The sequence below is a fragment of the Grammomys surdaster genome, unplaced genomic scaffold, assembly GCF_004785775.1.
Source record: "Grammomys surdaster isolate TR1022 unplaced genomic scaffold, NIH_TR_1.0 126182, whole genome shotgun sequence".
Lineage (NCBI taxonomy): Eukaryota > Metazoa > Chordata > Mammalia > Rodentia > Muridae > Grammomys > Grammomys surdaster.
The window spans coordinates 5560625-5573275 of NW_021620988.1; the positions used below are offsets into that span (position 1 = coordinate 5560625).

Here is a 12651-nt window from a genome sequence, read left to right on the forward strand (position 1 = left end):
CTTTGCTTTGCTTTGCTTTGCTTTGCTTTGCTTTGCTTTGCTTTGCTGGTTTGGTTTGGTTTGGTTTGGTTTGGTTTGGTTTGGTTTGGTTTGGTTTGGTTTGGTTTGGTTTGGTTTGATTTGGTTTGGTTTGGTTTGGCATTTTGAGACAGGGTTTCTCTGTGTAGTCCTGGAACTCATTCTGTAGACCAGGCTGCCTTTGAACTCAGAGATCTGTGCCTCCTGAGTGCTAGGATTAAAGGCATATGCTACCACTGCCAGGAAATTCAGACTTTCTTATTTCAAAACGTACCATACGATTTGCAAATATTTTGTTCTGTTTAGAGAGTTCCCTTTTTATGTTAGCGACAGTGTGCTTGAGAGACAGAAGTTCCAATTTTGATAATCTAGTATATCTAGTTTTCCTAGCTACACTAAGTTTTGTATTATACTACGGGCATGAGAAAAGACACGCAGAACAATAGAATAGACTATCAAGAAGTGAACTCTCATGCAAATGCTCAATCGACTTTGTTCAAACAGCTAGATAAGCAGCATCAAAACTTCATCTTTTGACGTCTTCATCACACATACATCAGGATGTGCCTTGTGTTATTTGAAGAGGCTTGGGCCCCATAGATTCATGTGTTTCAATGTTTGGCCATAGGGAGTAGCACTATTATGAGTTGTGGCCTTATTGGTAGAGGTGTATCCTTGTTGGAGGAAACATGTCACTGTATAGGTGGGCTTTAAAGACTCCTATGCTCTGGCTCCACCCAGTATGGATGACAGTGTCCTAGCTGCGTGCAGCAAACAGTCTCCTCCTTGCTGCCTGTGGATCAAGATAGAGAATTCTTACCTCCTCCAGCACCATGTCTGCCTGAACACCCCCATGCTTCCTGTCATGATTATAACAGACTAAACCTCTAGAACTGTAAGCAATTAAATGTTTGCCCTTATAAGAGTTGCCTTGGTTATACCATCTCTTCACAGCAATGAAACACTCAGTAATACAGACTTTACTTGGAAAGAGTGTTGTTTCAGTTATAATTGATCCGGATGACATCATACTTGCTACTCATACAGAGGACCCATATGGTGGCTTACAGCCATCTAAACCTCCAGTTCCAGGGGATTTAACACCCTCTTGTGGCTTCCACAGGGAATAGCTCATCCATAATACACATCCATATGTGCAGGCAAAACACATACACATAAAATAAAAGACATTTGATAATAAAATGTAGAGGAAAACTTTATGACATTAGATTAGCAACAATTTCTTAAATGTGACACACACACACACAAATACAGGCAACAAAAGAAAACTACATATACTAAACACTACCAAAATTGGAGCTTTTGTCTACCAAGTACACTGTCACTGGTATAAAAACAGAAACTCTTTGACCAGAATAAAATACTTGCAAATCATATCCAGTGTGATATTGATATTCATAATGTAGAAAAATACTAAACACTCAACAATAAAAATAAAACAGCTGTATTGAAGTGTGAGCAAAAGACTAGGACAGATTTTTCAGTGAAAGAAATCCACAAATAATCATAAAACAGAGCTCAAAATCACTAGCCATAAAGCAAATACAAAATCCAAACTGCAGTGAGATGCTACTTCATAGCTGCAAGGACCACTTACTGCAGAGTTGCTGCTAGCAAGATATGTGTGGAAATGAAGAACTGTTGTGCATTATTTGTAAGAATATAATGCACAGCTCTATGGAAAACTGTTTGGCAGTCCTTCAAAAAGTGAAGCTCAGAATTATCGTTTGCCATAGGGGTAGCAAGCAATTCTAGTCCCAAGTGTACACCCAGAGTAATTCAAAACAGGGATTTGTAAGCCAGGGTTTATTGCAGCATTATTCACGACAGCCAAGAGGTAGAAAACCTCAACTATCCATCAATATGTGAATAAGCAAAGATTGCGTGTGTGTGTGTGTGTGTGTGTGTGTGTGTGTGTAAATATCATTCAGCTTTGAGAAGTAATGAAGATTTGATATGCACTACAACAATAATACCTTGAATATACTTTGCTAAGTGAAATAAGACACACACAGACACACACACACACACACACACACATATGGTGTGATCCACTGGTGTGAAATACCTAGGACACAAAAATCCATATCATCAGTGGAACAGACCTTAACAAGGGTGAGGGTTTAAGGAACTGGCCATTGCTTAGTGGCTAATGGTTGCTGTTTTGAATAATCAGAACACCTGGGGAATAGATCATTACACAGCATTTGAATATATTAATATTGCCGAGTTGAACAGTTTAAAGTATTAAAATGGTAAACTTTGTGTTCTGTTCTACTTTGCTTTTCCATTGCTATGATAAAAAACATTCTGACTAGAAGCTATTTGGGGAGGAAAGGGTACATTTCCGCTTACACTTACTTCCAGGTGACAATCCATTGTTGATGGAAGCCAGGACAGGAACTCAAAGCAGGAACTATAGCAGACACCATGGAGGAGTGCTGCTTTCTTCTCCCCCACCCCACCCCACCCCCAATCATGCTTACCTAGCTTTCTTATATAGCCCAAGCCTGCTTGCCTAGAATGGTGCCTCCCACAGTGGGCGGGGCTCTTCCACATCAATCATCAATCAGACTCTCAAAGATATAGCCACAGGCCAGTTGTATTGATGTAAACCTTGTATTGAGGTTTCTTTCCTCTTCTCAGTTGACTGGAGCTCATGTCAAGGTGACAATAAAACTAACCAAGATGAACATGTCTCCAGAAAAGATGACTTCAGTGATGTCTCCCCATCAAGAATCTAGGTTCCTAGTGAACAGAGCTCATTTTCTCCTCTTAGTCTTAGGATTTTCATCCATACTTCTTTTTTTTTTTTTTTTTTTTTTTGGATTTTTCGAGACAGGGTTTCTCTGTGTAGCCTGGGCTGTCCTGGAACTCACTCTGTAGACCAGGCTAGCCTCGAACTCTCGAACTCAGAAATCCGCCTGCCTCTGCCTCCCAAGTGCTGGGATTTAAAGGCATGCGCCACCACTGCCCGGCTCATCCATACTTCTTAAAGCATCTTTTATAAAAAGTACTCCTTAGATTTGGGGATTTTTTTCCCAGCTTTTTATTTAAAACTTTTTCATATTGTAAAATATAAGTTTTTTAATAAACAGAAAAAGTAAACTTTAAAAATGAGTGTATGACCAAGGTTGTTGAGAAATTCCTTTGTATCTCATGAGCCTGGGCCTTCTGTACCTCTTTAATTTTCTCTCTGCCCTGCACCCCGTCTTTTCTGTATAGTTCTGGGAAGAAAACTCACCTTGCTGTCTTAGTTAGAGTTACTGTTGCTATGGTGAAACATCATAACCAATCGCAGGTTGCAGAGGAAAGGGTTTATTTGGCTTCCATGTCCCTGTTCAACATTAAAGGAAGTCAGGACAGGAACTTAAACACAGCAAGAACCTGAAGAAAGGAGTTGATACAAAGTTGATATATGGAGGGGTGCTGCTTACTGATTTGCTCCTCGTGGCTTGCTCACCCTGCTTTCTTATAGAACCCAAGACTACCAGCCATAGATGGGATGGCACCACCCACAATGGGCTGACCCTCTCTCTTTCAATCACTAATGGAGAAAATCCCTCCCCGCCAGTCAGTACACTTCCCAAGTCACCCACACTCCATGAAGAGGAACATTCTGACACCTTTTGTCATATTTAAAATTTGCAGCTAGAAGTTCTGGGAAATCCAGGGCTCCCTTCTGTTCACGTGCTCTCTAACATCCTGACTACACTATGGGCTGCATGTTGGAGGAGATGGATTCCTTTTCTGTCTTCTCTGTGACCAGTATCTAGCACAATGCCTGGATACAGCGGCCACTTATAGTTGATGAATGAGTGATGGATGAGTGTACTTCTTCATTTAGAAGGCCCCAACGCTTCTCCCTGGTTTTCACCGTCTCCCTGCCCATGCTTCGTCAAGTGCCACTTCACTTTGTAATCCTCCTTAGCCGTCCTCCAGATCCCTCAATGCAGTGTCACAGTGCCGAGCCCTGAAGCCAGACATCAAAGGACTGAAGCCCGAAAGTGATGTTTTCCATCACAGTTTTTTGCAATAGTCCTCGTCCTAGATTTGAGGGGTGTGTGTGTGTGTGTGTGTGTGTGTGTGTTGCCTTACTTTCAAGCACAGTTGAGAGCCTAGACCACATAAAATCATTTGTAAATACTAGTATACACCTATAGTCTTCAAACGTTGATTCTGTTTTTAATTCTATTCGCCTACTTATTTTGACAGAGCTGTGTTGGTGACTAAAAGAGGTGACTCCACACACATGCTTGTAGGGATGCAGATACAAAGGCAAAGGGGTAAGGACAGGGACGGGTGTTAGTTTTGTCCCAGCTGTCTACCTCGTCCTGTACTGAACTCCCAGCATTTCCTCTCTGGCATAACTTGGTGCTGGAATTTACACAGATGTAGACAATTATGCCTTTGAAACTTGAAATTTGGCTTGCAAAGCAGTTTATTCCGTTGTCTACACAGCTGCCATCTGAGTGAGAATTGAGAAAATTCAAGAGTTTAGAAAATGGTGTCCTTTCATCCCTGCCAGGGACCTTTTGGGCTCATAACATTTGGAAACAGAGTGAGGCTCTCTGGGAGGGTTGGTCATAACCATGGGCTGAGTTGGCGGAGCCACCACTCATGTCCCTAGCTTGGATGCTCTCTCTTTTCCTAAGAACGGAGACCCATGGATGGGCAAGCTTGAATGCCAACCCTGTAGGATAGCCTCTCCTTCTGTGTCCAAGTGGCTTCAAATATAAAAAAACAGCTGCTCCCCCCTCATAAATGCAGTTTGGAGTTGCCGTTTGGAGTTCCTAGATTGCCTTAGAACAAAGAGCAGTGTCACGCAGTTGATGTCAGCATACACACTGAAGACTCTTCTCTAACAGGGCTGAGCGGGTATTGTAGAGCCCAGAGGTGTAAAGACAGACCCTCCAGGGTGCTATTAGGCTGTTATTCAGGTGATAGACAGCTTCAGAAAAATGATATGTTGTACCAGAGGAGAAGATAGAGCTGGAGCTGTACAGAGTGAGCAGGGCTCAGGACGGTAACAGCCCACTGGACATAGTAGAGATGGCTAAAGCTAAAAGATCAAAAGTTCCATGGCAGACTGAAGTATAAAGCAAGACAATATCCCCTCCCCCAAAGAGCGAATGCGCGCGCGCGCGCGCGCACACACACACACACACACACACACACACACACACAGGACAATGATACTGAACCTAACTCTCTGTGTTCTATTTTACAAAGAAAGCACGTGTGTGCTTTTTCACACACGCGACGAAAAGTGTTTTTACAAAAGGCTTTTCTTCTCTCTTTTCCCCCTGTCTGACTTTCCCTCGCCCCTCCAAAAATCCCAAAAGACTGTTTCCCTTTAGTCCTTGTTTAAAAAAACTGAAACTAAGATTTTTGTTAAAGTGATGGTCTATCGGTTCTACTTCTATGAGCAGTCAAGTTCACTCTTGTGGACTGCCGCATCTCCTGCGCTACCTACCAAGAAAAGAATGCATTCGGTTTGCAAGGGGGCGGAGCCCAAGCAACGTCCCTAATTCAAGGGTCGGAACGTGGAGCTGATGGGTTTCAGGGGAACGAAGTCAAGCGTTCTTGTACATACTCACCTGCGGGTGGTGGGTTGGTGGGTTGTTTTTTTGTTTGTTTGTTTGTTTGTTTTTTGTTTGTTTGTTTTTGTTTGGGGGGGGCTTTTTGTTTTTTGGGGTTTTTTTTTTTTGCTTTTTTGGTTTTTGGGGGTTTTTTTGGTTTTTTTTTTGGAGGTGAGGGACCCATAGGTGTCCCTGGATTCTCTGTTGGATAAATCAAATTTTACTTCATTTCACATATCCCTAACACAAGAGAAAGAGACCCTCGCAGAGGTCCCGAAGCAGTCGCTAGAACTTTTGCCACTGCCTCTGAATAAGGAAATGAGTGGCAGTTCTGTCCTCTCCTGAGGGACATTCAACCTACCTCTACTGCCGGCATACAAGAGACCTGAACTAGCTCCAGCTACTACAATACCTCCGTCTCAGCGTCGCTCCTTCCCTCCACAGCCCCAGGATCTCACAACCCTTTGCGCGATTTTGTTGCCTGATTCCAATCTGAACGGGCCCAGCTGGGTATTCTTACTTATTTACTCCTACCAGGCGAAAGACTCAGATCAAAAGCTATCAGCTGGGTGCATTCTAGTCTTTTTATAAACATACAGAGATAACAATTCAGGACTACGACAGGCATATGAAGGGCTGAGATCGCAGGGCTTCGGTAAGGCACGGACATAGGTCACAAGCAGTATCTAATTTCCAGCCCTACAATATGCTGTGGGGGTGCCACTAGCTGAGAATTAGTGGACCCTTTAGGCAAAAAGAAACAACAAAGTCCCTGTCCTTGGCCTTGTCCAGACTCTAGTTCTCCTGCAATTTCTGCTCTTGATGTGTTTTTTGGTTTTTTTGGTTTTTTGGTTTTTTGGGGTTTTTTTTCATTATTTACCCTTTACCCCCCCATTCGGTACTACTATAATAATTAGAAAGAATTGTACTAGGCAACATGCACATATCCGTCAGCCAGTATAGCTCATCCTCTAGGATGACATTTAACTAACCAGCCAGGAGAAATGCTAACCTGTGACAACAGCCAATGCAGCCAAACGGGAGCCTGAGGCCACTGTCCCAGAGTTGTATGTTACTGAAGGACCCTTTCCCTCAACCATACACTTCTCCGGTAGCAGCTGCCTGGGATTCTCCCCATGCTGGGATAGCAATGGTAGAGGAGCTTGAAGGAGAATAACAAACTCCATGTTAAACACTACCTGAACAAGAAAGGGCTCTCAATTCAAGAAAATAGCCCTACACCACTCCCTCTGGTGCATTACCAATAACTAACTTTACTACAACCAGCTGTAATTTTGTCTCTTGACTCTGTCATTTTTTTTCTTGCTTTATTCTTTATTGGTTATTTTATTTATTTACATTTCAAATGTTATCCCTCTTCCTGGTTTCCCCTCCGCATGCCTCCTATCCCATACCCTTTGCCCCCTGATTCTATGAGGGTGTTCTCCCACCTACCCACCCACCCACTCCCACCTCACCAATCTAGCATTCCCCTATGCTGGGGCATAGAGCCTTCACAGGATCAAGGACCTCCCCTCCCATTGATGCCAGATAAGGCTATCTTGTGCTACATATGCAGCTGGAGCCATAGGACCCTCCTTGTATACTCTTTTGTTGGTGGTTTAGTCCCTGGCAGCTCTGGGGGGTCTGGTTGGTTGATATTGTTGTTCTTCCTATGAGGTTGCAAACTTCAGTCCTTCCCCTAACTCCTCCATCAGGATCCCTGTGCTCAGTGGTTGGCTGCGAGCATCCAATACAGATACTGGTCAGGCTCTAGCAGACCTCTCAGGAGACAGCTATACCAGGCTCCCGTCAGCAAGCACTTCTTGGCATCAGCAATAGTGTCTGGGTTTAGTAGCTGCAGATGGGATGGATCCCCAGGTGGGGCAGTCTCTGTGGTTTGTTTTTGATTTTTGTTTTATGGGATGTTTGTTTGTTTGTTTGTTTTGTTGTTGTTGTTTTACATACAGACTATGTTACATTTCATGTCTCCATTTTTCTCAACAAATTACATATAAATTCAAAGTGTCTTTCTAGTCATGTCATAAAAAAGACAGACCAAGGAAGACCCTTTTTATAGAACACACGATTGTCAGGAATAGTAACTCAGCCCCATGCTTGGTATATTCTTGATACAGATTCGGAATGTGGCAGCCAACTTATGTGTGGATAGCAAACATGGAGCCACAGGAACAGAGCTGAGGCTGGACATCTGTGTCAAGGACGGTTCCGAGAGGACATGGTCTCATGAACAGGTGAGTCAGAGATCATGGAGGTGAAGGCTAGTGGGGTGGGAGAGAGGGCTGAGGATATCATGGAGGGACAGAATGGGAAGAAGCTTCTGGGTGGTACATTTGAGACTTGGATAAAGTCATGGTTTGTCACTAACCAGATCTATAGTTAGTGAGTCATTATCGGCCTCTGCTCCTGTTTCCTGTCAGAAGAATCATGATAATCAAACAAGATAATGGGTAAAAACTTATTTCAACTTGCAGACCAAGGATTAGTGTGATAGATCAGCCAGTAAAGTGCTGGCCGGGCACATATCAGAACTTGAGTCTCCTCTTCTAGAACCCATATTTTCAAGGCTGAGTGTGTTGGCATGTGCGTGTAATCTCAGGTCTGGTGAAAGAGAGACAGGCAGGTCAATAGTGATCACCAGGCAACCACCCTGGCTTATATGGTTGAGTTCCAGGCCAGTGGTGACTAATAAGGAGCTAAAACCATGAGAGAGAGGAGTGGGGCTGCAGACAAATAAAGACAAGGCATGTTCAGAACTGCCACAGTAAGCCCATTATTTTCTGTGCTAACCTTTATTTATTTGTATGTGCATGTGTTTATGCACATTTCTATACACATGCACAGAGACCAGAAGAAGGCCTTGCATTTCCCCCACCGAACACTCACCAGCTATTCTTTTGAGACTCTCTCCCTGATTCTGGGGCTTGCATTTTCTTCCTAGGCTGGAAGCCAGCAGTCGCTAGCATTCTCCTGTCTCTATCACACTTCCTCGGAGCTGGGGTCACAGGCACAATCCTGCACACGACTCTAGAGATCCTAACTGGTACTCATGATTGTTCAGGAAGACCTCTGACCACTGAGCCCTTTCTCCAGCCCCTTGAATACTAACTCTTAAAACTAATTTTTTTAATAAAAGAGATGATAGAATTGATCAATGTGGTGTAATCTTACCACCTTCTCCACAATGGAAGTTTTCAAGACAATGAGTCTGGAAAGACCAGAAAATTCATCAAAAAAAAAAAACAGACTGTTTTGTGTTTGAGACTTCAGTTAACCTTAATTTTCCCTCCTGGCTGTATATTGAAAGTAATGCATGGACCTCTTGTTGCAATTGTAGTTTTTAATCATGCATGTGAAGGAGAACTGAGGCAGCGTCACCCCAACATGGACTTCAAAGATGTTTTCGGACGACGCATTGCTTTGATTGAAAGACATTTCAGTGCAGCTCCATTTAAGGAAACTGTGGTTTCAAATCCAACCTAGAACTTGAAGGTCTTTATAAAAGGGTCTCTCCTTAAACTGTATTACCTGTGATAGAGAAATCATAACGTTTAGGGGTCCATGACACTTTGGTTTTTCATTTTGAAGAATGAAATATATCAACTAGGAAGCTATAGGATGTTTCATACAGATTTAACAAGAATCAATAGCTGTTGTCATAGTTACAAAGAAAAACAACGGGTAAGTACAGCTAAGGCTTTTCCTGTCTTAATTCTCTTTGCAGAAGGAGAAACCCACAGTTGGGGCATTATCCCCTGACAGTGTTTTGAGTTTCTTAGAATAGACTGTAATAGCTGTCTTAAGAAAACAACAAAAAAAGTGTTCAAGCACGTCCCTGTTGGCACCGCTGCATGACTCTAGTGTGTCCCTTGCACGGCCCTCTTGCACACTGACCAGGAATAGGCTCTGTTGGAGAGTTCTTGTGCTTTGGAAAAACTCCTTACCTTACACAAAACTCCTTAGCTCCACACAAAAGAATGTTGGCCCAATTGAACTACTGATCAATGACGCTACCCAACCCAAGGTCCTTAAGGAGTTGTTCAAGTTCCCTTCTCTTCTCCCCACTCTTTCTTTCTGGCCCTCCTCCATCCTGAATCAGAGCACTAGGATGCTGGAAAAGCAACAAGTTCAAAACTCAGTCAAGGATCAATCTCATCAGATAATGCAACACCCTCTAACACCACACACTTGCTAGTCATCTATCCAGTGTGTTTTAAAAAGACGTAGAGCCTTAAAATCAGGCCATCATGGACTTCACTTTAAATCGTCAGCCTTGTGAAACTGTTCAATTCTTCTAGGCCAGAGGTTCTTCACCATTAAATAGGAGCAACAATCCTCCATCCTATACAGGGTTCTCTGAGAAGAAATGATGCCTGAGATGTAACATCAACTCCCACAGGAAGTCAGGGTAGTCTCTGTACTTCCCCTTCTATCTTCACACACACTCCTTACCTCACACGCACACGCACGCACACACACGCACAGACATGCACACACACACACACACACACACATGTCACACTCTCGGGTTCACTGTTGGTGTGATATGGTTGCATTGGTCCATCCCAGCATAATCATTAACTTTCGCTCTTGCCCACTTCAGCCTATCCTGTGGTATGGACAATTACCAGAAGATTCTGTGGCTCTCAGATGTGGTGATACTTACCAAATATCAGGGAGGAACTTAATGGCTTCCTCTGAATTGTCCTATAATCATTGCTGAGGTGTTGTCAGGCTTCAGAGGAAGAGTATTGGTTGGCACTCCCAACAAGCAGCCCAGATCCCAGCCTGAAGGCAAGCAAGAATGCTAAAGAGTCTGTCAGTGAGACTAGCATTTGGAGCACTTAGGAAGAACAGTCTCTAAAATTAAGTGAAGATTTCATTTTTTTAAAAAAAAAAAAAGTTGCTTCTTGGGCTAAGTTCATATGTTCTTTTCAGCCCAAGCAGGAAACAAATTTAGATAGATTATACATGTCTTAATACCTAAACCAGGTTTAATACTTCTAAGCAGGAAAATTCCAGAATGATGCATGCTCTGACCTGAAATTTTTATTTGACAGCTGAAAATGAATACGACCAAACTGAAGTATATTGAATACTTTTGTGGATTGTTAGGCTCAACTGCAAAAAATAAATAAAAGTATGGCATGTAAATTAAGAAATGGTCACCAGAGGGCAGCACTAGACAAGAAGAAAACTCAACACAGGCAGGGGAGGGGGAAAAAAATCCCTGTAGTTAATATAGCTCTTTACAAAGATTTCCATTCTCTGAGGAGCCTAAAGATGAAGCTACGGGGAGATTAGAAGTTGCAGGAAGGAGAGACTTGAGATCCGTTTGAAACGTGTCACCGTACACTGACTTGGTACAGGCAAATTCATTGTACGGTAATAAATATAAGTCTTATTCTACATTGTGCTTGTAAGTTATAATTCACTCTTTTACATTTATATTTATGTTACTGGATGAGAGGTACATCGGGCCAGGGATATTCATTTTAATTCCAAAGCTGTCAAAGTGACGAGATGAGTGAGTAAACAAATTTGTTACAAAGGCAATAAAGAGGGGTCCACTGAAGCATACCTTTATAAGGAAAACCTTCTGCTGCGCACTAGTCAGGACTAATCCGCCTTCTGTGCGGGAAGCAGGCGTATGATTCATCCTTCCGGGGTCATCTGCTGAGCTGTTTGATATCGCTCTAGCATTGTGTGCTGGCTCCCAGTTTCCTCTAGGGATCAAGAAAGAAAAACAAAAATAGATTCAAATAAGAGTGTAAGATCTGGAAGGCACCTCCCCAGCCTGCTTTGTGCGTACAGAGCGTACAGAGCGGGGTGGAGGGGCGAAAGAGAGGAGGCGGGCTCTCCCTGGCCTAGTTTGGCTGTTCTTTCCACTGGCCCAGCAGCAGGCGCTGAGCTCTTGCAGGGAGGAAGTGTTGCAGACCTTTCTGTCCTGCTGAGGAAGCTGACAGATTTTTCCTCTTTCTAAGACCTGGAGCGGGACATAGGCAAACAGAAATCCAAACGCGTCAATACATGCAGAGATAGAACGCCCGCCTTTCTTTAGGGATAAACAATCCCACTACCAGGACCCAGCATTCTGATGGGTACCGACTGTAGGAGGAAACATGTTATAACTCAGATTCCTGCAAACTACATAACAATGAAATAAAATATTACTTCCCACAGAGAGAAAAAGCTGTTTTTCAATCGTCTCATCAGGATGCCAGATTAAGATAAGTGTATTTGCAGCTCCAATATAGAGAGTTTATTTGTATAGTATAATATAACACAATATATAATATAATACAATACAGAGCCAGACAATGTTACACCCACTACATGCATATAAAAGCAAAGAAACAGGTGGGTCATGACTCAAAATCTATATTTTAGAATATCACTCAAAAGAAGAAAAAGAAGAAATTGACTTTTACTTTTAAACTAATAATTTGAGATTCTTTTTTTTTTTAAATCAAGCACTTCTGTTAAGAAAACCTAGATCCCTCCTGTGAGTAAAAATATGACCCAGGACTGAGAGGCAGATTGTGGATGTCACAATAAGTTCCAAAGAACCAAGATCCTTTCACAATTCGAGCTTGTTTCTACTGTGGTGAAAGTGTGTCTAACGGGGTTTGACATGACTGTTGGCTAAGATAAATGGCAAGCAGGAGCATTCCAAAGACATAAGAGAAAAAAATGTTATTGGAAGGTTCAGAAAAAGAAAGCAATGGGTATAATTTGAAGATTTATCGCCTGGGGCCCAAAATTGCAATCACCGGGTAATAATCACAAGAAGAGTGCAGAATACCTTATGAAAAATTCCCTTCCAGCAGTCAATCTACGGACGTAAGCAAGATCATTATCCTGCAATACCAAACCTAGAAACAAGAAACAAAAGTTGCCTAAGTTCACCCAGATATAATTATGACAATAGATGAAGCCAGAGGCAAATTTGCTGCCATTCGGGTATTCTTTGGGGCTTAATTGATCCATTTAATGGGAAAAAAGGGAG

At 42.6% G+C, this 12651-nt stretch overlaps 1 protein-coding gene across 2 annotated transcripts in view; it reads left to right on the plus strand.

Annotated features, from left to right (window-relative positions):
- Positions 1–12651, plus strand: part of Galntl6 (polypeptide N-acetylgalactosaminyltransferase like 6) — a 984872-nt gene that overhangs the window by 949872 nt on the left and 22349 nt on the right. For both annotated transcript variants that reach the window (XM_028757776.1, XM_028757777.1), the window contains one exon: positions 7760–7876. In XM_028757776.1, the coding sequence (XP_028613609.1) occupies positions 7760–7876 (117 nt within the window). The remainder of the gene's footprint in view (positions 1–7759; positions 7877–12651) is intronic.